The 26,874-nt window shown below is 40.0% G+C and overlaps 3 protein-coding genes across 3 annotated transcripts in view; 2 read left to right on the top strand and 1 right to left on the bottom strand.

Moving 5' to 3' along the window:
- rapgef5a (Rap guanine nucleotide exchange factor (GEF) 5a) overlaps positions 1 to 16,332 on the top strand; it is a 48,343-nt gene extending 32,011 nt beyond the window's left edge. The window contains exons 10-26 of the mRNA XM_003444113.5: positions 900 to 1,045; positions 1,993 to 2,093; positions 5,252 to 5,330; positions 5,433 to 5,577; positions 8,014 to 8,105; positions 8,241 to 8,271; positions 8,655 to 8,733; positions 8,947 to 9,096; positions 9,295 to 9,392; positions 10,023 to 10,145; positions 10,619 to 10,797; positions 10,900 to 10,990; positions 11,071 to 11,121; positions 11,238 to 11,325; positions 11,439 to 11,503; positions 12,212 to 12,266; positions 12,815 to 16,332. Coding sequence (XP_003444161.2) covers positions 900 to 1,045; positions 1,993 to 2,093; positions 5,252 to 5,330; positions 5,433 to 5,577; positions 8,014 to 8,105; positions 8,241 to 8,271; positions 8,655 to 8,733; positions 8,947 to 9,096; positions 9,295 to 9,392; positions 10,023 to 10,145; positions 10,619 to 10,797; positions 10,900 to 10,990; positions 11,071 to 11,121; positions 11,238 to 11,325; positions 11,439 to 11,503; positions 12,212 to 12,266; positions 12,815 to 12,933 — 1,692 coding nt within the window. The 3' untranslated portion in view covers positions 12,934 to 16,332. The remainder of the gene's footprint in view (positions 1 to 899; positions 1,046 to 1,992; positions 2,094 to 5,251; positions 5,331 to 5,432; positions 5,578 to 8,013; positions 8,106 to 8,240; positions 8,272 to 8,654; positions 8,734 to 8,946; positions 9,097 to 9,294; positions 9,393 to 10,022; positions 10,146 to 10,618; positions 10,798 to 10,899; positions 10,991 to 11,070; positions 11,122 to 11,237; positions 11,326 to 11,438; positions 11,504 to 12,211; positions 12,267 to 12,814) is intronic.
- Positions 16,333 to 21,393: 5,061 nt separating this feature from the next.
- Positions 21,394 to 22,473, top strand: LOC100692883 (lactose-binding lectin l-2-like). The gene is made up of 2 exons (XM_003444027.4): positions 21,394 to 21,625; positions 21,976 to 22,473. Exons 1-2 carry the CDS (start codon positions 21,538 to 21,540, stop codon positions 22,407 to 22,409), a joined length of 522 nt encoding a protein of 173 aa, XP_003444075.1. The 5' UTR covers positions 21,394 to 21,537; the 3' UTR covers positions 22,410 to 22,473.
- A 2,514-nt stretch (positions 22,474 to 24,987) lies between these two features.
- LOC100692428 (lactose-binding lectin l-2-like) lies at positions 24,988 to 25,904 on the bottom strand. Its single transcript, XM_005478657.3, has 2 exons — positions 25,816 to 25,904; positions 24,988 to 25,477 (listed from the first exon to the last, which is right to left on the bottom strand). The coding sequence occupies exons 1-2, from the start codon at positions 25,901 to 25,903 to the stop codon at positions 25,044 to 25,046; spliced, it is 522 nt and encodes a 173-aa protein (XP_005478714.1). The 5' UTR covers position 25,904; the 3' UTR covers positions 24,988 to 25,043.
- Between the last annotated feature and the right edge of the window lie 970 nt (positions 25,905 to 26,874).

Below are 26,874 nucleotides of genomic sequence, written 5' to 3' on the forward strand. Positions count from 1 at the left end.
ATTTTATGGCCAGCTAACGAGAAAAAACAGCCTTGCACTGACTCTCTGTGTCAGTTGTGACTGCTGCTCAGTCCTTCTGGCTGCGACAGAGACTGCAGCGAGCATCTGGAGGAGAGACGTCGCTTCTTTATCTATCCTCCTGCTCCTTTGATCTCTCTCTCTCTCCTCTGCTTTTCTCTCTTCTCCTCAGGCTCTTTCTTATTGTGCTCCTTTGTTCACCTGGAGCTCTGTTACTGTTACACTGCACTGTCATAGCAGGAGTCTGCGTATGCGTGTATCAGAGTCGTGGATCAAGTTGCTGCACATTTATGGAGCCGCAGATCATTTAAAGCTGACATTCATAGATGTCCTCATTGTAATATAATTCTTGAAATCTTTCTAAAGGCAGAGGAAATGCAATCCGTCCCTTTGACGCTGCCAACACAGGCAGTGTCTGAAAGTGTGGACTAAAACTGAGGTGTGAGTATGTCTGCTTATGTGTTGGAGAAACGCATAATAAGGGCAATATCTGAGAGGTTTACAAAAACTAGAATTGCATGCTAGCTGCTCTCTTTAATAGAATCATACAAACCATATTTTATATAATTATTGTTTTAAATGTATCTTTCGCTTTAATTTTATATTATTTATTGAACACCACATAGAGACCACAGTTATAAGCTAAAGGAGGCCGTTGATTTGCTTAAATGTTTGGTAAAAGCAGATGGGAAATAAACAAAGTTGGCAAAAACCACAAAGAGTGTCCAAATCCACTACAGAGTATGTAAGAAAGTCACATGGGATGCGTTGTATTGTTCCCTGTTCTGTCTGAAATCTTTCATCTACTCCTTTAATCGCCTTCCAGCAGTTTTGTCCTTGCTTGACTTTGTGTTTTATTTTTCTCACATTTTCTCTTTTAGGAGGCGGTAGGAAGGGTTTGTCTAAAGGAGAGAGGTCGGGACGTATTGGTGTTGCGGAGAGTGACATCATCAGTGACATCGCCATCAGACAGGCCCTCACCAACATCGTCCGGGGGCGGGTCCAGAGAGGAGGATTGCGACAAGAGGTTGGTCCCTCCTCCTGCATAATGAGGGCCTTCCAGACTAACAATGGCAACGAAAACATAATTATAGTCCTCCTGTGTAGTTTTTTTTTAGTTTTTTTTCTTTGGAATATCAAGTTGCAGACACACACTTTTGCATATGCAAGCAGAATATCAGCAGGGCTGTCAAAAATCTGTGGGCGTGTGTGTGTTTGTCTAGGATAATGTATGCTTTGGCTTCTGGCAGAGTGCAGGAAGGAGAGAATGGCTTTTTGTTTTCAGCTGGAAGAGGAAAAAAGATCACATAAGACTGGTTTACTTCCTTCCACATATCAGTGTGTTTTAGGATCATATACTGTATGTATAATTACACATCTGTGTTCCTTTCCAAGTGCAGCTCTTCAAAGTTGATTTCTTTGACTTGAATACACATAGTGCAACATACCACAGTCTTTGACCTAAGGCACAATGCAGGGAGTGTCAGTGACAGGCAGGTTAAGTGGGTGTGTGTATTTGTGTGTAAGCAGTTTTCAGTGTTTTCCGTAGACGTTGGTTCTCTGTCAGAGTTACTGTAGGAGCTGTCAGAGAGAGGGTTTCAATCTCTGGAGCTCTCGGCTGACAGGAGCAGACAGCAGAGCAGTTTACACCCAGAATGAGCGACCCTTACAGGGCTGAACTGGGAATAGTTTAGATATGAAGATGACCTCTGAGCTAGTCACGCTTGCAGAGGCAGAGGAGGATTTAGATGAAGATAGTGATGAAGACGATGACGATGAAGAGGAGGATAGTCATGATGATGATGGGAGCAAGTCAGAGATGTGTGCATTTAATGTTCCCCATTTTCGCTACATTGATGACGACGACACGGAGGAGAATATGGACGAAGGCAGGGTGGGAGGGTGGAGGAACAGAAGTGGTACTTGGTCCTCTTGCTATAATGAGGAAGATACCTGCAACTCTTCATCTTGCAGGTATGTGGTGGTGTCCGGAACGCCGCTCAAGATTTTGGAGCATCTGCTAAGTGACCTGCGATTGGATGACCAAAGAGGGGCACCAGAGAACAAGGAGAGCGGTGAGTTTGGAGACATGTAAACACAAACACACGCATTTGATTGTCCTTGAAGCTGTAGTCAGAGGCATGTCTTTGTGAAGAACCATCTACATAATGGCATAAACATAAAGGTGTAGAGTTTAGTTGTAACACAAGTCTTAGTATCTTGTGTTAAATGAGGCCCCACACCTCTTGCCAAGGACTTTGTTTCCCAGCTGCACAAGTTACAACACAACCCAGCCCCGACCTCTCTGTCTCTTTTAATTTCCCCGAAGTTGGGGCAGACCTGTGAGGTATGAGCATTTCCCTGCTGTGTTTGAGCCTGTGTGTGGCTGCATGAGTCAGCCCTCGAACCATATCCAGGTGTGCGTGTATGTGCATTCATTCAGCCATGTCAGTGGCCACAAATATGAGGAGCACTCAGGAGGTTAAATGCTCTAATGGGTTTGTGAAATGATTGCCACGGGGTGCTTTAGGCAGTTGTGCTGCAAACGATTTCAGTGGACTGTTAACTGTCATGTCACATTTACACACACCTTAAGTCTAGCTTATTACATTATGGGTTGTTTTATAGTGCAGTAATGTTTTACTCAGGAAATCATTGCAATCCTTGATGTAATTAGTTAATCTTTTATCATATTTGAATTTAGAAAGCACTAAAATCGTGGTGAAAAATTGGCATTCTTAAATATCAATGGGTCTTGACTTCTTTCCTTCTAATTACATTTCAGAGCCATCACAGATCCCAGGTCCACTATAATAATGCTTTAATCACAGAGGGAGGTCTGGGTCCCGGCATTCATTTTATAAAACCCTGCACTTGTCTGTTAGCATCTATTCTAGACAAGGCGCCTTTATGCATCAGCCCCCTCAGCACCACCAGTTCCCAACAGTCCACAGGGAGCCATCTCACTGAATTGCAGGAAGCAAACGAAGAAAGACGGAGAGATAAATGTGGGAGAGAGAGAAGGAGAGTGAGAGAGGACTGAGATGGTCTTTGTGGAGGAGCTCTGTCTGATATTTATTTAGTGAAAATGAGAAAACACTTGCTTTTTTTTATGACAGCACAGGGAAAGGAGGAAGTAGGAATGCAGAATTTATCTTCATCTTCTCCCCATCTGTGTGTGTGTCTATGTCTACCTTTGCTTTATGGTTGGTGTTGCCTGAATAAGCACATATGTGTATGTGTGTGTGTGCGTGTATGTGTGAGTGAGTGCATCAGTGTGCCGTTTTAGGTGGCTTAACGGTGCAGCATGTTGAACAGGCTCAAACACGCTTCTGCAGCGATTACCCCAAACACCCCTCACCGTGCACCGTGCATGCACAAAGAGAACACAGACGCAACAAAAACACAGCAGCAGATTAGTGCGATTAGTTCAGCACACACACAGTTTCTCTCTCTTCTTGTTCCCCCCCCCTTTCCCTCTCACAAGAGATAAAGTCCCCAAGGTCAGAACTCAATGAGTTATTCATCAGGGTGCTGTGTGTGTGTCTGTGTGCATGTGTGTTGCAGCGTCTGAGTGCATGTGTTTGACTTTGTGTGCGCCAGCGGGTAAACGCAGAGGGCATATGTTGAAGATGAAAATGGATATTTATCATCACAGAGAGCTGGGAGGGGGTGAATGTAGGAGGAGAGAAGTAGCAGGGGGAAATGTAATCGCTAAGAAGGAGAAAATGAAAAATGGGGGGGTGTGGAGTGGAGGAGGGGGTAGATGGGGATACTTTAGGATGGAGAGACAGAGAGTGGGAAACAGGAAAAGAACTGATAAATGGTCAAGAAAGGGCTCCACTTCCTCAGATTGAATAGGAAGTGTGGGGAAAGTGAGTGAACGGGGTTCTGAAAAAGTGATAAGTGCTGTCAGACCTGCTTAAAATATTTCTCGAGAGTTGTGTTTTTATTTTTAAAGCAAAGACCGTTGATAAAATATTAATGCCTCAGCCTATGCTCGGTCTTCTATAATTGATTTCTTTGCTCTCTGCCTGACAGAGTCATATGTGGGTCACACATTTTCCCAGGGAAAGAGTTGACACCACACACACACACACACACACACACACACACACACAGCAACTTCCTCACAGCACCAACAATGGCTCATTACCCATCTGCCACGAGGGCTGTTTATATTTGGTTCTTACCCATTGATCACCTGCTGAGTCTCACACACACTCAGAGGCACACTCTTGGCATCTGTCTTGCACATTAGCTCGCTCCACTCTGATAAATTTGTGTCGTTTTTTTTTTTTTTTTTTTTTTGAAGTTGTTTGGAAAATGAGCCAAGAGGAAGAAAAACCTGCTCATTGTCATAGGTTTGTTTAAATTTTCCCTTAGGGACCCCAAAACCTGGTGAGACATCAAAAATTCTCTTGACAAAGAAAAATAGCTCAATATTTAGGAAAAAGCAGCTTTGGGTAAAATAATAAAGAAAGTAATAATCTGCTTCATCAGGACTGTGTGGGAGTGGTTGGTGACTTAAGAAAGTAACTTTAAACTCCAGAACATTCAAATTCAAGTCAATCCAAGTTTAATTATGCACCAAATGGTTGTCTCAAGGCAGTTTATACTGTAAGATAAAGACACTGCAGTATTCTTGAGAAAACTCTAAGCAGTCAAACAGCCGCCTATGATCGAGCACTTTGTGTAGGTGGGAAAGAAAAACTTCCTTTTAAGAGGAAGAAACCTCTGGCAGAACCAGGCTCAGAAGTGTGAATGTTTGGAGTTGTAGTTTGCTATGTAGCCATCTGTATCATTATTATTATTATTATTATTATTGTTTAATGTGTACTGTTAAAAATGCTTTGCTGGGAACTGTGGAAATGGGTTATAATTATCTTTGGATTCCTCACTATAAAGAGACACTGTTCATATAACATGTGATTATTGCTGCTTTAAGTCTAGTCGAAGGGCAAGTAAAAGAAGAAAATAGGACAATGAGCTCAAGCTTGAAGATTTATTGTCCGACCTCTCTTTTGTATCTCAAATAGCTGTAATTGATTTTTAAAGTGAATATAACTTCTGCTGCTTATCTGGGGAAATCAGAAGTTAATTGAAGGACAGAAGAATATAAGATACTTTGTTTTGGTTTTCCACATCTTAATCCCACAGATAAGGAGAAGATCTTGGATCACTTTCCAAGTAAAGATTTTGGATTTTTAACAATGTTTTTTCTGTTTTTCAGAAATGCTGCTGGATGATTTCCTGTTAACGTATCTGGTGTTCATGTCCACTCATGACCTCTGTCAGGCCCTGCTGGGACAATATCCTTACAAGGAACACCCTGCATTGATCCAAACACAGTCATATTAACACACACGTTTCAGACTCCATATTCTCCTTTGTTGTTCCTTGACCACAGTCACCTATAGCAGCGCACGCTGCAGGGGCCAGGAGGAGGGCAAAGATGCCCTCTTCAGGAAACGTAAAGTACTGCAGCTTGTTTCCCACTGGAGCAGACTTTATAAGGATTTCCTAAAGGAAGAGGAGCACGTCAGGAGCTTCATGAAGGTATGGCCTTCTTTACTATTTCTGATTATATAGTTTTAAAGACATGTTGAGTTTGATCCAGTGTTGTCTTCTCTTAAACGTATCGCTGAAGAACATCAAAAGGCTCATTCATCTTCATTTGTCTCCCTGTCTTCTAAATGAAGTTGTCCTTCCTTAAGTTCTACATGACTGGACATCAGCTTTTTAGAAAGGATAAGGAGCTTTGTGTATGTGTGTGTGTGTTTGTGCACATGCGTGCGCTTGCTGCACATGATGATAAACTGATCGGCGTTCCTGCCTTCTCCCACAAGCAAATCCTTCTTTAATTGATTCATCTCATCCTTCTGGCAAATAATAAAATGCAGGAGTTTCTGAATGTATCGTGAGATGTGTTTTTTATGACTTCACAGAAGAATCCAAAATAACAGCGACAATTACTGTACAATTATTATGTTTTATTCCACATTATAATCTGGAAGCTTCTTCAGTTTATATCACGTATGGATGGGTATCCACACAGGGCATGGTAGTGATTGAAAGCACACACACACAGAATCCTAAGTGTCACATAACCTCCCATAACTGTCACATTTTCCTTCACAAATGCTGCTTGTGTCTGTGTTCTTGTTATTTTCACATGGTTTGCTGCATCGACTCGGGATGTCTCTGACACCGAAGGGGAAACAGACAAACACACACAACACAATCAAACGTGTACACCCACACACACACACACACACACACATATACTCGCCCATCACTTGTCCCTCCGTAACCTGACGGCTCCATTGCTCGGTGCCGGGTTGCCATGGAAACCAAAGTGGTAGGGTTGGCATGGGTATAATCTCAAATGGAGTGCGTAACCCAGGTGATAGTTGCCTAGTAACAGAGGAACGAGAGGGGAATAGGGACTGGAGGCTACAGTGGGTCAATGACAACGATAAGGAGGCGTCTGGAGATGCGTGTGTGTTTGTGTGGATCCTTGCAAGTTCTTAGCGCTAATTCAGTCGTGTCACTTATTCTGTGGCATGTCCAGGCATAGGTTTAAGTACTGCACTTGGTGATGCAGGAAGTATCACACTGGAAGTAAAGGAGTTAAACAGAATGTATGTGTTTAGGAATGTGGCAGTCTATACCCAGCATTGGTGTCTGTGCTGAGCCACATACACATTACACCTACAGCAGCTGTTCAACTGTGGAAACCCATGCCGTGAAGCTCCCGGTGCACAATTTTTGTGTTGATGTTAACACCAAAGGGATTTAGAGCTCTGCAGTTACTGAGTCAGCAGAGCGTTGGCGATTTTTACACACTATGCGTTTCAGCACTCGGTGACCCCGTTCTGTAATTGAGTTGCTGTCGCTCCCAATCACCTCCAGTTTGTTATAATACCACTTAGAGCTGATTGTGGAGTATCTAGGAGAGAGGAAATTTCATGAGCTGAATTTCTGACCTGTTACGACAGTGACATCCTATCACAGTACTCTGCTCAAATTCATTGAGTTCTTTAGAGCGAAACTTTTTTTAAACAAATATTTGTAAAGGCAGGTTGCCTGGTTAGGTTTTTGATTTTTATACACATGTGGCAATGAGACCTAAAACACCAGAATTCAAAGATTATGGTGTTGCAAAAGACTTTTGCCCACATAGTCAAAGTGTAATCTTGACCTAAAATTGATACAACTGATATTTTTAGCTCTGATGTGCATCCAGACAAATGTGTTATAAACAGCTAAGTTATTTAGAAGAGGTGAAAAAGCATATGTAATGGATATTAATATCAGCAGATAATAAAGGCTGAGGCATCAGACAAAGAATGTGCTATAGATTTTCTTTTTCCTCTTGAGTTTCTGGGTTTAAAAAGTGTTTAAAAGTACAACATTATCAGTAGAAAGTAGCAGATAAATGTAAAATGTTAAACTGATGTTTCCATATTTATTATTTATTTCGATAAAACAATTACAAATAAAACAGTTTGGGGTTTTGACTAAATGAATCAAGACAATCTGATTAAGTTAACTTTGGTTATGGGGATTCATAACTGGATTTTTTTAATGTATTTTTTATAACAAAAACATAAAGTAGTAACAGAAATAAATCAGTGGTCAAAATATGTATGGTTATATATTTCTAAGATATTTTATCAGCGTGTTCTGACGTACAGCTAAGTTTAGATACCTATGGCACATACACAGCTGTTTATTACACAGTCAGTGCAGACTGGTCCTGGTTGTTATGTTGCATTGAGGTCAGTCTTTGTATACATGTGGTTATAAAATGTTCCTCACACTGAAAGCTAAGATTGGCTGTTATGCCTGCTGTGCAATAGAGTGAGGTTAACACACATTCATTGTTTTGTTTTTTTCTGGGTCAGACAACCTTTACCGTTAGTCAAGAAGTATTTAGCATGACTCATGTGATCATGGATTTTAATAATATTTCCTTTCTCTGTCTGTCAGACTCTGTACAGGTGTGTTTTAGAAGATCTGTACGAGTTCCCCACATTGGAGAAAGACCTGAAGGAGTTTCAGAAACTTCTGCGTCGCAGGCAGTAAGAGACATTAAAGAAGCATGTGATGATGTGTAAACTCATCTGTCTGCCTATAACGGTGCTTCTTTTTAAAATATTTTGACTACCCGTAACCTCCTTCACTCCTTCACTGGTTTCTGTGTTTGTTTCTTGCAGCACGGTGGATGACTGCCCTCCAAACCAAAAGGTATTACACACAAATGGATATGAGAGAGAATCTGTCACATATTTCAAAATGTAAAAAAATTATTCAGGCTTTGGAAGTACACTAAATATGCATTAATTACATTCAATAATACACAGAAAAAGTCCACAAAATAGAATAAATATTTGTCAGTTACCTCACATTGGCCACTGTACTTATTCTTACTAATCCACAACAAGCTAAAACAGATGGAGGATCTGTATTTTTGCATTGTTAAATAACACACAGAAACAACCTTTTTAGATTTTCTTTAAGCAGTGTAGGTGCTGATGGAGATAATACAGGTGCTATCAGTGCCTAATAACATCCAGCACAGACTACATAAAGAATTTCAAATCTCTATTTGTCCTCCGCTTTTCTCGCAGAGCAAACAAACGTATCAGCATATGAGTCTGAAGGAAAACTGTTTGCAGCTCCGCAGTCCACAGACCGATACCAGAGAGGGTGAGTGACAGACACAGACATACACAATCACTGCCCCAAACTCTACACAGTTATGCATAATTACAGTTGTGGAGTGTAATTTGAGTTTGCACATGCAAATTGCTTAAATGGTGTTTTCAATAATATTTTTTGGCAAAAACTAACTGAAGTTTTCTTTCTCCAGCATTTCAGTATTCATTTATTTTAGACATTTACTGTCACCATGTTTTTCAGTTATTTGCTGCGTGTACGTGAGTGCCGACTCCTACCTGAGTGTCCACACGCATCCCTCGCTGGAGGCCCATGAGCTTCTGCGGATTGTGGCTCTGAAGATGGACAGAGCAGAAGAGGACATGGTGCTCGCCGTGGTGTTGCACACTGGAGGTAAATGCGATTCAAGCACAATTCAAGCAGAACATATAGTCAAGATATTTTCCTAATATAAGCAATATGAAGGATTTACTCCTGCTGCCTGACCGGCTCCTCAAACATAGCTGTACAAGTCCTCCTAGCTGGGAATCACTGATATATTTTCTTGGCTCTCGTTCATCTCTCTCCTTCTGTCTGTGTTTGTCTCTGAAGAGCGGAGGGTGTTACAGCCCAGTGACTGTGTGTACTCGGAGTCTCTGACCCCACAAGGAAAGCTTGTGGCCTGTCGCAGGGATCTTACTGAGATCTTGGTATGTAAATGACTGCATTTTGTGTCTTTCTGTAACATTCAGTCTTTAAAAGAAGCTCAAGTTGCAGCTTGCAGGTCCAAAGCAAAACACAGCAAACACAGTTAGTTATTTAGCCTCTGTATCACCTTCTTAGTAAATCAGGCATGAAAATGAGAATTTCACTTCCCCAGCAGACATATTTTCAGTGTTGCAATGAGTCATGCAGCAGCAAACTGGAGAGGCTCAGGCCTGGTGATTGTTATTAACTCTGACTCAGTAGGAGAGGAAAACGTGTGAGCCACAATTATTGTGTGGTTGCCCCACAGTGACAGCTGGACTGGAAAGTGCCGTTTCAGGACCCCTTTGTAAAGGCATGTCATCTTCACAGAGTGAGATCTATGTCTGAATTTCCTACCGGCTGGAGCCTGACTGATTTGTTGGTGGGGCGATATTAGCTATTTGCAGAACTATCGTTATCGGCGTTTATAACAGCTGATAAATGAAAAGGTCCCAGAACAGATGTTGCCATAATGCCACATACTAACTGATGCAGATGCAAATTGACTATAGTGCTCCTGATAGGACTTCATTTGTGCATGACTTGTCTTTCTGTGCAATAATTTAACTGGTATTACGGGTTTGTATGTGCAGCCTCCTTTAACAGACAGTGCTGAGCTAAGCAGGAGGCCAGTTCGACTCCTGGGCATCAACACCTGGGATGTGGCAGCTGCCCTCACACACCTGGACTGGAGTCTCTTCAAATCCATTCATGAGGTATCCACTCATACTGATAAATGTATGTGGTGTATGCACAGATTTTTTAATAAATTCATATTTATGATAGATGCTGCTGGAGTTTAAGCATTAGAGTATAAGCAAATGCTCAGCGAGACTTCCTGGATCATGAGCACAGCTCAGCCAGCAGCTGAGCGGCTTTCAGGAAGTGTTGTTCTTGTGAAAACTTTAAACATAGCACAGATGAAGAGACACAGGCTCCATCTTTGTGTGCTTTCCCATTTGGTACTAGAGTACATTTGAGCACTTTTTTTCTTTCCTTGTTTTATATCGCATACGTGAATTTTTTTTGTTTCAGTTTTTGATTTTAAGTTCAAAAAAATGAAGCAATATCAAGATTAGAGTGAAACAAGTGATGGCGAGGTAGCCGCGTTTATAGAGGGAGAACACACCCAAGGATGTGTGTTTCTTGATGTGTTTCACTCACACTCTTTCTTTCTGTCAACATGCAGCAAGAGCTGGTGTACTACACTCTGAGCCGCGCTCCTGGCACTGGCCACACGGCGGCGCTCTCAGTCCTGCTGCAGCGCTGTAACGAGGTCCAGCAGTGGGTCATGTCCGAGGTGCTCATGTGTGTATCGCTCAACAAGCGAGTACAGCTTCTCAAGAAGTTTATCAAGATTGCAGCTCAGTAAGAACAGAACACACACGTGGTCATGTAAACAAAATGAAGAGTGTATTTTTCTTTATCTCCTTTTTTTTAATAACATGTTTCTGCTTCTGTTGCACACAGCTGTAAAGCCCAGAGAAATCTGAACTCTGCATTTGCCATCATCATGGGTCTTAACACAGCTGCTGTCAGTCGACTCAACCAAACGTGGGAGGTAAGTCTTAACACAACTGAGTCTGTTCATTACGATGCCTATTTTCAAGTCCAGCTCTGAGCAAATGCTTTCCCTTGCAGAAATGTCCGGGGAAGTTCAAGAAGCTCTTCTCAGAGCTGGAACTCATCACGGTGAGACCTGGTGGACAGAGATAGAGAAACACGCAGAGATGAAAATGTGCTATTCCTTTAAATGCCTCCTCCTTTTCTTTACTCTGCTTTCTGTTTTCCTCCATCTTTTTTTCCAGGATCCATCTCTGAACCACAAAGCCTACAGAGAAGCCTTCAAGAGGATGAAACCTCCTAAGATCCCTTTCATGCCTCTTCTCTTAAAAGGTACCTATTCTAAATCCTACACACACACACACACACACACACACACACACACACACACACACACACACAGAAACACTGAATGAATCCCTAATAAGCCTGTCTTCTGCTTTTAGATATCACATTTATCCACGAGGGAAATAAGACCTTCCATGACAACTTGGTCAACTTTGAGAAGTTGGTGAGTTTGAGTCATTTCTTTAATGTCTTTCAGTGCCTCAAACCAATTCCCTGTGACATTTGAGGAATTTTTCCTTTCTGGTTCTCTAGATTTATTCTGTAGACTTAAGCTGTGCGCTGTAGTTGATAACAAGGTCACGATACTTGGATATTTGTATTGTGATGATGAAAGAGTGCAACAGTGAGATTTTGAAGTAAAAATCACAACATTAATGTTGTAATCATCCAAAGCAGACTTACTTAGAGCTCAGATGACATTTTCTGAAATGTCAGTGGAGAAAACAAATGGGAAATTCACTTTTGTACCCAGGGCCCTTAAAAAAAGCAGGGACTGTTGTGCTCTGTAGTTTCTGTTTTGTGAGTATTCTGCAATATATTATAACAATAGCAAGCTGCATCTGTGGTGAATATATCATACTACTGCCTGAGTTAAAGATGGGCATTTTTCAGCTGATGAAGGCGCCATCTGCTATTTGTTGTCAAGTTGACTGATGAAAGTAAACGCTCTGTATTTCCAGAGTACATGCTGAGTGGTGAATCCACCATCACCAAAAGTAAAACGCTGGCCTGTTGAAATGTATTTGGTTTGTAAAAAGATGGATGTTTTGGACAAAAGAAAAACTATTGATGTTTTCAGTCCACCAGAACAAATGAGATCTTTCCTGTTTAATGTCACCCTAATGCAACATGTGTTCTCTTAAACCAACAGCATATGATTGCAGACACGGTGAGAATGATTCGCCACTGCCAAAGTGACCAGCCAGGTGGGTTATGTCATTTTTTTTTTACTGAACTGAGTCTTTAGGTTCAAAGTCTTGCTTCTGATCACTCTATAGTGTAGTTAGGAAGGACATCCAATGTAAAACATATCAATCATGCAGAGTTGCTGAAGGTAGTTTAGGTACTTATTAAGTATATGTTATATATTTTTCACAGTGTAAACAAATCATATACTTCCAGTAGTTTATAATCCATAAAGGAGCTGTCACATATATGTATGTACTACACATTAGAAGTTTGTGTCTATCTATAATGCCGTGACATCAAAAAGTAAAACAATATTTAAAAAATATTTGTTTTTTCTGCTCGATGCTGTTGTTTATGCTGTTTTCAAATCCTTGAGAGGAATTTGTCGCCATCTGCAGCCGAGTTAGTGTACTGCATTTTTACCTGAGTCCGTTTCTTCCAGTTTCCAAGCAACCATTTCCAGACAGTCTTTTATTTCTTTCTAAGGCTGTAATACAGTCTGTTTGTAGTAACTGTGTGTGTATGTTGTGTTGAATCCACTGATGTGTGTGTGTTTGTCTTTTAGGCAACGAGGTAATTGGGGTCGACAGTGCGGAGGTGAGGGCGAGCGTTCACTACCTGCACATTATCGACAATCAGCAGACGCTTTTTGAACTTTCACACAAACTGGAGCCCCGCGCTTAAACAGACACGCGCACACACACACACACACACACGCACACTCACAGAGACACAATGGTGGAAATGCTGCTGTGTGACGTAGAGGACGCTCTGCACAGCACAATGTCACACGCCGACAACAAGTTATGCTACCAGCAGTGGTGCCAAATGGACAACAAGGTGTGCTCTGGTAAAAGCCAAACACATGCCAAGAAAGGATTTATAAACTGCGCTCGACCTGTGAACTTTCTACAAGAGCCGAATTTGCGCAGCGAAATGGAGATTTGCCAAACGGAGACAGAGAGCAGAGGAGGCTGTAATTAGTTTGTACAGTATCTATTGGACTGAGTATGTCATCGTTTTGTTCTTGTGATCGGTCTTTTGTTATTTATTAGCCTGTTCAGCAGGTTGAATTTTTAAACTTTATTTTTTTGCCGTCACGTCGTCGTGCCCCCTGAGGGGTCAGTAAGGACTCAATAGCCTCCTTGTTACATTTCAGTTCAGCTACAAACACAAAAGCACCTGTAGAGGAGTGAAGGACCTGTGGCCACAATCTGTACTGTGGGTGCTCTAATCTGTTTTTATCTACATGGAACATCTTTGACTTGTGATACATTAAGCCTACACATGCTGTAGTTATTTAGTTGATGGTGTGCAGCTTTTTTTTGTTACTGTGATGAGGCAGCACACTTTACACAGTGATACTCAGACTTTCTCTTTGATCTATAGAGTCTGCGAGTAAAATAAGGTGCACTGTTAACAGTGAAGGAAACACTGGACAAGCTGAAGTTTGTTTGCTTTTTATCCAACTCCTGTTTGACTTTTAAGGCCGACACTCCTCGTGCACTCTTCTCTATGGTGTTTTTGTGTGAACAGTTACTGATAACACTGCATTGTGTATATGGACCTACACATTTTTCAGTGCCAAAACTCACGTGGAGTCTTGCGGCACGATTGTACTGTGAGGCTCTTGGTTTGTTTAGGAATCCGTGTCTTTTTGTCACAGAGTTTTATTTCCTGGAATAAGGAAAATCTGACGTCTTAGTTCTCACTGAGATGCTGTTTGACTTCGTCGTGACTGAGTTCAGGGTGTGTGTGAGATTGTATCGGGCTTCTGTTGAAACAAGGCCCCAGCACAGAGCTATGGTCTCTTTTTTTATGTTTGTTGTTGTGTTTTATTGTGTTAGACAGATAAAGTCAAAGTATTCCAACACAAGACACAAATAATGGCTTTATGCCACAGAATTGTGGTTTAATTCTTTACCCCTTGAAGCGCTTTTTCTAACCTGAGTGGTTTCTGTCATATTTCAGGCCCACTTATAGAACAAAATGACTGAGTGTGCCTCAGAAGTTAGTGCGGGTGGTCTCTGCCTACCTTTGGAAAAACCCAGAAACCAGTCTAATGGTCATAAAACCACATCTTTGTTGATATATGCTGAGGTGTCAGAGGTCATCATTGAGGGTTCATTAAGAGTTAAGTGGAGATTTCGATTAATTCCTACTGACTGAAAATATCACTTCATGCAGAAGTGGTCCCATGTAAACTCTTTGAAAGATAACAAAGGGTGAGACGGAATAATGGAAGCACAATTACACAGAATTCCTCTATAATAACACGTGCATGGATGGGATATTTAATTTTGGTTCTTCTATAGATTGTTAATCCTTTTGATTGAGGTTCTCTCAAAGAAATCTACTTTGAATCTAATTAGTTCCCAAGTTATGTTGTTGTCTTGTTGATAAAGCCATAAGACGTGAAAAACACTTATTTAATATTTCCATTGTGTAGAATCTGCCGTCTTGTTACACAAACTATCACTCTGCAATGAAAGAAATTGACTACTGGATGAATCACAGAGGAGTAATGACAGATGATGAGAAATAGAGATTAAGGAGAAAAAAACACTAGTATTTTCATTATTTTGTGCCCGATATCTGTTCATACCTAGCCTGTTATTTCACTAATACATTTCTGCTGAGTGGGAGGAAACATCCAGATGCCACACGTGTGTTGCATTGTTTTTGATTCTTATAAGGCAAGACATTAGGATGAAGTGCAATACAGTAGAAATGTTGCCACAAGTGTCCACCATCATTATTTAAACACTTTCAGAGCAAAGAGCTGTTTTTTCCCCTCTAGATCAGAACCTTCTTAAAATTCTTGACACCGTTTTAGTGCCAAAGGCATCGTTGGTTCTTTACAAGAAAGAACTCAAGGATGTGAAGGTGAAGAGTCACTTTAAACATAGTTTTTGTGTTATAAGCTGCTTCTCACTGTGCATTAAAGATTCTTTGAAACATACACTCTAACTCTTTTGTTGTCACTGAATGTTTTGCAGACACAGCTTTAGTCTGCGTTTCATTGCTTGTATTTATCTTAAGAGTATTTGAGTCGTGTAAAATCCTCGAGTCCAAACAGTCGTGCTTTAGAGAAAGAAAACAAGAAAACAACAAGTTCAGAATTTGGTTAAAAGTCGGACCGAGCGTTCATCTGTATGCATCTGATCTTTGCCATCATTTGCTGCAGGTTGCTGCACTAAACGAATCTAACATAACTTCTTCTTATTTTATTTTAATTTTTTGGCTTTATTTTTTTTTTCTCTTCAAATTTTTAAAGGAGGAAAGCCAGCTGGTGATTCTTTGCCTGGCTAGAGGTGATAAATGAGAGCCATGATCTGTTTGAATTCAGTGTCACATGAAGGCCTTGTGGTAGTCATTTTTACTATTAACCTGTAAACGAAGCGCACATGCACACACACCTCTGCTCGTTGTGTTCAGAGAGCAGAAGTTATTTATTGTAATATATTGTTTATTTATGTATTTCATAGGTGGAAAAAAATGTCTCTGTTTTTTGTGCCATGTCAGGAGTTTCAACAGTGCAGAAGAAGATGTTTGTGGTTTGAAACTGCTAAAGAGGGAAAGTAAAAGGACTTGCTGTCACGTTCTGTGGCCACATGAGGGCAGCAGAGGATGAGATCGGAGATCAGATTTCTTTGTTGTTGCTTTTTTTTGTTAGCAGTAAAAACTGTAATAGGGAGGAGACCAACAGAGACTATATGTAGTGTTAATCGGCCACTGTTATGAGTGTCTAAAGTTACTTTTTTTTAGAACAGTGTTGTTCAAAACCTGTTTGCATGACGAAAAAAAACAAAACAAAACCACAATGTTCACAATGCAAGAGAGGACATGTTGAAGGCTTTGTACTATTGTAATATTGTTGATGTGTAAATATATGCCTATGTTTGGTATGTTATTTATCTGTTGTAAATGGGGGAAAAAAAGAAAGAGTAACCACAAAGCAATACGTCTCCCTTTGTCTCCCCTCGACCTTCAGACGGCTGAAGTCACGTCTTTTCTAAAGCTGCGTTTTACTATGTGAAGATTTTACTGAAAATGAATAAATTATAGGTTTTATGTGACATATCTCCAGGTGTTTGTCTTTTTGTTGGCCGATGTTCGGATACTGTGTAGATGTGGACGAGTGAATGTGGTGGCTGATGCGACGACACTCATATCAGACTCGGTTCAGTGTAATCTCTGAAATATGTTTGATTATGTCAAAATCTGACTGAAAATGGAGAAGTGAAGGTCTGGCTTATATTCAAATCCTGTGCAGTTATGCCCAAATGAAGTTTTGTTTATTTGTTTGGGTTTTTTTATTTGGCGCAGGTGCTTTTGGCCAGTGATATTTGACTAACATTGCACCCACTCTCTCTGGAGTCCATAAAAGAAAGCATCCAGTCACATTTCTCTGTAGGATTCTTGGTGACATCCACCTTTTAAATTCCAGCAACACACTTCATCAAAAGTGACAGATTAAAGCCCTAACTCAATGACCTTGTCTTCTTGCTGGTTCTGCGTGCGCTATCTACTTCAGATGAACAAGAAGTACATTTATTGTGTGGTAACTGTACCAACTCCTCCTCCAACTCCTCTACTCCAGCTACAGCGACTGCTGCTACATGCACAATGCTGTAACTATGACCTGGGCTGATGCAGAGCTGCACTGTGTGTCAGAGGGAGCCAACCTTGTGTCCAACCAGTCTGGAGGAACATAATTTTATCTAAACCTTGAGTAAGACCTTAAGTGGTGAAAATGTCTTCACCTGGATCGGACCCAGTGACATTCACAAAGAAGGCAGATGGATGTGGCCTGATGGATCTCAAGTCAGCTTTGAATTTTGGGGTCAAGGAGAGCCAAACAACGCTGAAGGAAAGGAGAACTGTGCACACAAACTTTGGCCCAGATTTAAAATGGAATGACCTTGAATGTCCAAAAAAAATTTATTTTGTATGTGCAACTTGCACTGTTTGTCGTTAGGAATTTAAAAGATATGTCTGATACAACTTACTAATTATAACCGTATAAACTGGGTAAAGCACATTAAGACTGCACAGTAAAGATTCATGTTGTTATGATGTCATGATCCATGATCAGATGTCATTTTTGATTACACGTGTGGCTCCTTCCATTAGATCATGTGCAGGTGTGTGCAGCTCTCTCCTCCTTGCTCCAGCTGAAAGCCACCTCAGCCCTCTCGCTGCCTCCTCTCACTGTTCTTATTATTGGGAATAAATATCAGATGCACGATTTACATTACATTTATTTACATTTACATTTATATTGTGATTTACATTGCATGTTAAATATTGTTCAATATTGTGAGTCCTTCTGAACCTTTCACATTTCATATTAAACATTCTGACATTCTGATGTCATCTAACTCCTGGGCTTGTGTTTTGTTGATTTTATATCAGGTGAAGAACCTTTTGATTTGTATCTTGAAAGACAACATAAATTTACTTTACTTACATATTTGCTTAACATTGCTGTGCTGAGGAGAGACTGAGAAGAGAGATTACCAACAGCTGTGTGGAGACTGACTGCGTCCTGCTAACACACAAAGACGAGCACACCTGTACACACACACAAGAGGTAAAAGTACTTGCCTCACAGTCAATGAGTTGACTGTCACTTTTTTAAAGTAGCAATCCTCTTTAAAAAACTGTGTGAGTGATAAAACACAAATTAATTAAACAAAAACTGCAAATTTCATAATGCAAAAGAGGACATATTGAAGGATTTGTAATGATGTAGTATTGTTGATGCCTATATTCTACCAGCAGCCTAGACCTGTTGCAACCTATCTAAAGATGGATTCAGGGTTACCTGATCCAGCGCTAACTATAAACTTGATCAAAAATGAAAGTTTAAACCTAATTTTTAAAGTAGAGTGGGTGTCTGTCTCCCAAATCCAAACTGGGAGCTGGTTTCACAGAAGAGGGGCCTGCTTCACAATTTCAATTTTCTGTGAACTTAGTGAGTTTAAAAAATAAACTGTGGCATGTGTGAAAGCTTGTGCAAATTTTTACATAAAATCTCATAATTCTGTAAGTTCCTTATTGTGGCATTTAACGACTATTTAAGACTTAGCTAATAAATTTCACGGCCTCTGCCAGCTAGAATTACATCTTTTGCTTTTGCTTTCTGTGTGTTTGATTATATAAGTGGGGTTATGTGTGCAGGTCCAAATACTATTCATCATTATCTGATAAAATAAGATAATTTCATCAGATAAGTCGAGGTGGTTGTCTGTAAATACCTGGACTTTGTTCTTAGTTTATGATAGAATACTTTTATTGTATCATTAAAGTTATAGTAACTTCCATGGCCACGTTTTCTTGCTACTAACTTTACCAACTTTAACTGTAAGAAAGTTGAAGTGACTGGGAATGATAGCAACGCAGCCACAAAGTGGTAGGCCACGTAAAATCACAGAGGCACATAGTGCGCAGATGATGCCAATTGATGTAGTCAATCACTACAGATCTCCAAACATCATGTAGCCTTCAGATTAGCTCTAGAACAGTGTTTAGAGAGCACATCTCCACTGGACTCCAGAGCAGTGGAGATGTGTTCTCTGGAGTGACGAATCACATCACACCACATCATCGGACTGTCGTCTAGGAAATCCATGGATGAGTCTGGGTTTGGCGGTTGCCAGGAGAACGGTACTTGTTTGATTGCATTGTGCCAAGTGTAACGTTTGATTGAGAGGGGATAATGGTGTGTGTTTGTTTTTCAGGAGTTGTTCAAGTGAAAGGAACTTTTAATGCTTCAGCATACCAAGATATTTTGGAAAAGTTCATGCTCCCAACTCTGTGTGAACAGTTTAGGACAGCCTCTTCTTGTTCCAACATAACTGTGCACTGCTGCACAAAGAAAGGCCCATAAAGGCACTGATGAGCAAATCTGGTGTGGAACAACTTGACTGGCCTGCACAGAGTCCTCACCTCAACCCGAGAGAACACTTTGGGGATGAATTAGAGCGCAACCAGGCCTTGTCATCCATTATCAGTGTCTCACCTCACAAATGTGCTTCTGAGAAAATGACAAGAAATAACCATAAACACTCCTAAACGTCGTGGAAAGCCTGTTTTTTGTGAGTTTTTGCAATAACCTCAACTGTTTAAACTGGCGCTTAAAGGGTTAAAAGAGGATTTTGGCAGCTTTTTGTACACAAAGGTGTCAAAAGGGTGCAAAATTAGAGTGGGGCACATGAGTTAAGAATGGGATGTCACTCAAGTTCACATGTGTATGAAAGCAGACAAGCAAATACTTTTGGAAAAATAGCGTATGAATCAGTCAACTATAGAAGGTAAACTTAGAGCACAGGTGTCGAACTCCAGGCCTCGAGGGCTGGTGTCCTGCAGGTTTTAGATGTGTCCTTGATCCAACACAGCTGATTTAAATGACTAAATGGCCTCCTCAACATGTCTTGAAGTTCTCCAGAAGCCTGGTAATGAACTAATCATTTGATTCAGGTGTGCTGACCCAGGGTGAGATCTAAAACCTACAGGACACCGGCTCTCGAGGCCTGGAGTTCAACACCCCTGACTTAGAGTCACTAAAGACCTCTGTCTATACAAACCACTTAGAGGTTAATGACCCTAAGCAGGCCTGCCACAGTTCATTGTGTTGTGTGTTCACTGTTATAAAAAAAGAGTTGAAAGGGGTTTTTTAAAATCTTTGATTACAGGAAAAGCTTACGAACTTCAACTTCCTGATACCATTTTGATTATCATTTTGTTGATAAGATGTTTTAATGACATGATAAAGTTACAATTACTCAGACAAAGTAAACAATAACACGTGAAAGTGCCAGAGTTCGACAAGCTTCAACTTCTGGGATTATTTTTTATTATTGCCATGTGACCAAGTGAGAGTCACAGCCAGTGTGCTCATGTGCACTATATGAAAGCATTTATTTAGAATCTCTTGTAAAGGAAACTGGCAACCACAAAGTGATCAGTCTCCCCTTTTAGAAAGTAATTCTGGCATGTATGAATGTCTGTTGACCTTCAAACTAACTCATTAATGTAATCTTAAATATTTAATTAGGACTAAAGTAACTAAAAAAAAAATCACACATACACAAATGTCATCAAGAGATGTTAGTTAAGGAGAACTGTTAAAGTCAAGAGAAGCTCAGGAGGATAAAGAAAGCTTTAACAGCCGAGTTTTGTGTTATTAATGTTGTTAGATGTCTTGTATTTTCAGTGTTATTATTTGTGTTTTGGTTCTCAGTTGTTCCTACAATTTTGAGCCCTCACTTCTGGTTATATCATAGGTTAACCTGTATTTCACTGTTCAATTAGTCTTATTCACCTGCTTTTATTTCAGTTTTACTAGGAAGTTGTTTTTTGTGTCTTGCATTTAGTTTTAGTTTCTTTGTCTTATTGATGAATTTGACCTGTTTTCCCAGCTGTGTGTATGTGTGTGTGTGTGTAGGTGTGTACATGTTTAGACAGCTTTGTGAGGGCAGAACGTTGGCATGTCACTATACTTGTGGGGACCAACAGTCACTCATGGGGACATTTTTAGGGTGAGCAGCCAAGGAATGTCCTCACTAAGATATAAAAATGTGTGTGTGTGTGTGTGTGTGTGTGTGTGTGTGTGTGTGTTACCAGCCTACTTTGGATTCTGGTGCCTTCTGTCTGCTGAGTTTTGTATGTTTTTATAAATCAGCCAAAATAAGGCCTCCGTGTCTGCATTTGGGTCCTCATGTTGTAATTCTTCATAGAGACTGAAAAGCATAATAACAGAATAGTACTGATATTTAAAGCGCAGTAAGAAAAAAAACAAAACACATTTATTAATAAATAAGTCTTAATGTCTTAATAGTTTCTTATTTTCTAATTTACTTTAAGTTGTCCTTCCAAAATGAAAGAGAGGAAGAGAGGATCCTTCAGTGTGGAAGGATTAGCTCATCTGTTTTACTTTTCCTTTCGTAGCTCTGGCCTGTGCTGTTTAATTATCCATGAGTTTGATAAGGCTATTCACCATGTAATAAATATATAACTACATAAAATAAAGTTTCACGTTCTCCTGAATGTGCCAAGAGGAAATCACTGTTCAACAGTTAAACAATTATGAATTTCTTTGGAATTAGATTTTTTTCTGGTTTATATTTAATGTTATTATGTATGGTGGAGAGTTTTGGTCCATCTGACCAATGATATCACACCAGCAGTAAAAACACCCACTCAGGCAGCTATAAAAGAAACCATCCTGTACAAAGAAGCTTTAGCAGCTCCTCATCACACTTTGAGACTTAAAGCTTCAACATGATCTTGCTCCTCTTCTTGTTTGGTCTGGCTCTGGGTGCTCCTTCTGAGTCTCCCTCTGAGTCTCCTGAAGTGACGCAACAACCTGGTAACTGTCCCATTTTCTTGCTCTCATTTTCCTTTTTTTTTTTTTTTTTTTACCTTTATCTGTGGTTATTATGTTAGCAAAAGATCATTTTATGTGGATATTTGCTACCTTGTGCGCCTCTTCCTTGTAACTGTGAATATGAGGGAAAAGCTTTTGCCAAATGCATTTGACCAAGTGCATTATTTCAACTGTGCAGTCATGCTTCCCTGCAGCGCAGTTACTAAAGTTAATAAAGCAGTTACTCAATACCATCAGAGCATTTTCACCTCTGTTTTTGTGACTCTGAGAAAAAAAAATAACTTCAACTTTTTAACTGTTTCATCTAGCCCTGAATTCTGTTTTCCCTTCAGGTGAACGGAAATTTAAACTGCAACGTGAAGCCTGTCCCATGTTCTGGTGGAGCTTCAACGGCCGCTGCTACAAATATGTCGCCACCCGCATGACCTGGGCTGATGCAGAGATCTACTGTTTGTCACAGGGAGCCAACCTGGTGTCCATCCGCAATGGAGAGGAACAGAGTTTTGTGAAAAACCTGATCCAGAACTTTGACCACGCTGAGGGACTCACCTGGATTGGACTCAGTGACAACCATAAAGAAGGCACTTGGATGTGGTCCGATGGATGTCCAGTGCGTTTTGTCTACTGGAGTCCAGCACAACCAGATAATCTGGATGGAGATGAACACTGTGTTCACACCAATGTAGTATTAGATAAGAAATGGAATGACTACACGTGTGCTACCAATTTACCTTATGTTTGTGCAACACGCGTTACCTGTCCTTAGACCCACTGAACCCTCTGTTCCTGCTAGTGCAATGCTACAATAAAGATGTGAATGCACACTGTAATCTGTCTTTTGTGTGTCTGTGCAAAAGTCATTAGATTTCACTCACCTATATTTTCATGAATACAGAATCATCCACTGGTAGCTCTGATGGTGGATCAAAGGGAATATTTACTCACTGTTTTAATCTCACAGCTAATGTTAATAAATTTGTAAATGACCCACAGCAGACCTGACGAAGTTTGCATGAACATGCTTTTCAGCATCATCTTTAATAACTACTTTTCTTCCACACACGGCTGCAGCTCTGCAGCTGTCAGCCACACACATCATCATCATCAACAACAACAGCAGACAGAGCACAGATTTTAAGCAGGCAGGGCATGATTGCAGATGCCGTGCAGGTGCTTCCGTCACCTCTGCAGCGGCACCACAGACCACACCCTGCCACAATATTGAAGCATGAGGGAAAAACACCCAACACCTATACTGAACTTTTTTTGTTTAATTGTTTTGCTAATAAAGCATTTTTAAAATAAAATAAAATAAAATAAATTACCAAAGAAACCAACTCCTGGTACAGCTACAGCGACCGCTGCTGTATGCACACTGCCATAACTAACTCAACGCTGAAGGGAAAGGAGAACTGTGCACATGGAATGACCTTGAGTGTTCAAAAACAGTTTCCTTTGTATGTGCAACTCGCACTGTTTGTCGTTAGGAATTTAAAAGAAAAGATATGTCTCTTATAACTTACTAATTATGAACTATATACTATATATAAACTGGGTAAAGATTCATGTTGTTATGATGTCATGATCCATGATCAGATGTCATTTTTGTCGTTGGCTCCTTCCATTAGATCATGTGCAGGTGTGTGCAGCTCTCTCCTCCTTGCTACAGCTGAAAGCCACCTCGGCCCTCTCGCTGCCTCCTCTCAATGTTTTTATTATTGGGAATGTAAGAAATTTCAATTTTTATGGGTGACTGGAAAAATAGCTTTGACTTTCCTCTGAACTACAGAAAAGATATATTCAGATTCTATAGATTTGGAGGAAAGGTCATTTGAAGATTTCAGTGCTAATATTTAACACCCAGAATACTGAGTCTGTTTGATGATACTGTTGTCGTGTCTTGACTTGCAACATCTTTTTAAATATCAGATGCACGATTTACATTGTGATATGTTAAATATTTTTCAAAATTGTGAGTCCTCCTCGACCTATTAAGACATTTCACATTTCATATTAAACATTCTGTAATTCTGAAACAGTCCTGTTTTTAGTTATCTGAGATTTTTATGGAAATATTGATGTATAAAAGTTTTAACTCGAACCTTGCCAATATGGGTGAGTGCAAAGGGGTTTTGTTTTTGTCTCTACTTTGAAACACCAACAGCCCCAGAATGGATATATCTGTATGATGAACAGTCAGTTTGCTAACTGGTGACTTGCCTGTAGCAGCATTTTAGCTTGGATTTAAATCATTAATTAGGAAAATGTTAAACAGTAAATTAAATTTTCTACATCAAAAGCATGTAGTCTCACCCTGAAGAGTAAATACAATTTGTATCCTCTTAATCTGACCATCCTGTGCTCTAAAGACCTTCTTACTTCAAACTGGGAAGTATAAATGACAACAAAGAGGAAGTGAGTGATTTCATGCACAGATGATAACTGTGTGCTCCTTTTTATTTTTATGTGCAGCTCTTTATCATAACTACTACAGCACATCTAACAGAACTCACTGGAACATTTGGCTCTGAAAAAGTAACACACACATCCACATTTTAATGCAAACATTAGAAACGTGCACTTGGAGTGTTTAGGCTTCAAACATCAACATTATTACAAATCCATTATTTATAAAAAGGCTTCAACATGTAATAAAAGCACAACTGCTCTGCTCTTTGAACAGAGTGAGCAGAGAGATGTGTTTCACTGGTGTTTCCATCTGTGTGTCTTGTACACGTAACACCAACAATTATACCTTCAGTTACACTCAATTCATCTTTTTTCTATGACCGTCTCGCTCAGGTGATTATTATTCTCGCTTATTACTATTTTCAGGTTTGAAAAGAGTAATAAGAGTAATATTACAACTAAGTAGCAGCCACCATTGTTCAAAACTTGAATTGGCTGGGCCACGCTATGAATTCTGGGATAGGTTGGGCCACGAAGGATACACCCGACCCATCCTTCAAATTCGGCCAACGCATTTGTTGGCCGCATTTGGAGCAGCCTTCGAATTGGGACAGCAGTGACAGAAGCAACATCTCTTATTTAAACTTCTGGTTAGAGTCACCGTATAAGTAATTTATTGTTAGTTTGACTGTTTGATTTTATTTTAAAATGAGTTTATCACCAAAACAATGAACAAGAAAAATTCAGTATAGATGTTGGGTGTTTTTTTCCTCCTGTCTCATTATATTAACATTAGTTGTGAGATCAAAGCAACGGGTAAATATTCCCTTTGATCCACCATCAGAGCTACCAGTGGATGATTCTGTATTCATGAAAATATAGGTGAGTGAAATCTAATGACTTTTGCACAGACACACAAAAGACAGATTACAGTGTGCATTCACATCTTTATTGTAGCATTGCACTAGCAGGAACAGAGGGTTCAGTGGGTCTAAGGACAGGTAATGCGTGTTGCACAAACATAAGGTAAATTGGTAGCACACGAGTAGTCATTCCATTTCTTATCTGGTACTACATTGGTGTGAACACAGTGTTCATTTCCTCCCTGATTATTAGGTTCTGTTGGACTCCAGTAGACAAAACGCACTGGACATCCATCGGACCACATCCAAGTGTCTTCTTTATGCTTGTCACTGAGTCCAATCCAGGTGTGTCCCTCGGCGTGGTCAAAGTTCATGATCAGGTTTTTCACAAAACTCTGTTCCTCTGTATTGCGGATGGACACCAGGTTGGCTCCCTGTGACAAACAGTAGACTTCTGCATCAGCCCAGGCCATGCGGGTGGCGACATATTTGTAGCAGCGGCCGTTGAAGCTCCACCAGAACATGGGACAGGCTCCACGTTGCAGTTTAAATTTCCGTTCACCTGAAGGGAAAACAGAATTCAGGGCTAGATGAAACAGTTAAAAAGTTGAAGTTATTTTATTTTTTCAGAGTCACAGAAACAGAGGTGAAAATGCTCTGCTGGTATTGAAACGACCAACTGCTTTATTTTATGCGCTGCAGAGATGCATGGCTGCACAGTTGAAATAATGCCACTGGTCAAATGCATTCGACAACAGCTTTTTCCTTATTCACAGTTACAAGGAAGAGGAGCATAAGGTAACAAATATCCACATAAAATGCTCTTTTGCTAAAATAATAATCACAAATAAAGGTAAAAATAAATAAGGGAAAATAAGAGCCAGAAAATGGGACAGTTACCAGGTTGTTGCGTCACTTCATTGTCATCAGAAGGAGACTCAGAAGGAGCACCCAGAGCCAGACCAAACAAGAAGAGGAGCAAGATCATGTTGAAGCTTTAAGTCTGTGATGTGATGAGGAGCTGCTGAAGCTTCTTTATATAGGATGGTTTTTATTGCTGGTGTGATATCATTGGCCACATGGACCAAAACTCTTCACCATACACAATAACATTAAATATAAGCCAGAAAAAAAAATCAAATTCCAAAGAAATTAATAATTGTTTAACTGTTGAACAGTCATGTCCTCTTGGCACATTCAGGAGAATGTGACTATTTTATGTAGTTAGATACTTATTGCATAGTAAAAAGCCTTATCAAGGTCATGGATAATTAAACAGGACAGGTCTGAGCTACAAAAGGAAAGGAAAAACAGATGAGCTAATCTAACATATAGAGAACAACATCCCTCCACACAGAAGGATCCTCGCTTTCATTTTGGCAGGACAAATAAGTAAATAAACTATTAGGACATTAAAACTTGTTTATTAATAAATGTGTTTGTTTTATGTTTATTGTTTGATTGCATAATTTTCATTCTTTTATGTTTATAGTTTGAGCAACCTAGATTATTAAAATTTAAAATTTATTTCTTTTCTTTTAAAATTATCTTGAAAATTTGTGTTCTCTTTTCTGCTTACTGTCCTCGGTTTTTGGGCTCCTCCACTACTAATTATTACATTGTCAAACTCAGTTTTGCCCTTATCATGTGATCCGGCCATTTATCTTATCCATTTTTTTCTAACTGTGCTTTAAATGTCAGCACTATTCTGTCATTATGCTTTTCAGTCTCTATGAAGAATTACAACAGGACCCAAATGCAGACACCGAGCCAGAATGAGCGACAAAACAAGAGGCCTTATTTTGGCTGATTTATAAAAACATACAAAACTCAGCAGACAGAAGGCACCAGAATCCAAAGTAGGACACACACACACACACACACACACACACACGCACGCACGCACGCACGCACGCACGCACACACACACACACAGCTGAGAGAACAGGTAAAACTGAT

The sequence above is a fragment of the Oreochromis niloticus genome, linkage group LG22, assembly GCF_001858045.2.
Source record: "Oreochromis niloticus isolate F11D_XX linkage group LG22, O_niloticus_UMD_NMBU, whole genome shotgun sequence".
Lineage (NCBI taxonomy): Eukaryota > Metazoa > Chordata > Actinopteri > Cichliformes > Cichlidae > Oreochromis > Oreochromis niloticus.

What these genes read in the sequence shown, in the direction of transcription:
- LOC100692883 (XM_003444027.4), top strand. Translation starts at nt 21,538, where the DNA reads ATGATCTTGCTCCTCTTCTTGTTTGGTCTGGCTCTGGGTGCTCCTTCT. An exon ending in TGAAGTGACGCAACAACCTG is followed by an intron (nt 21,626 to 21,975) that starts GTAACTGTCCCA and finishes TTTTCCCTTCAG; the next exon opens with GTGAACGGAAATTTAAACTG.
- LOC100692428 (XM_005478657.3), bottom strand. Translation starts at nt 25,903, where the DNA reads ATGATCTTGCTCCTCTTCTTGTTTGGTCTGGCTCTGGGTGCTCCTTCT. An exon ending in TGAAGTGACGCAACAACCTG is followed by an intron (nt 25,478 to 25,815) that starts GTAACTGTCCCA and finishes TTTTCCCTTCAG; the next exon opens with GTGAACGGAAATTTAAACTG.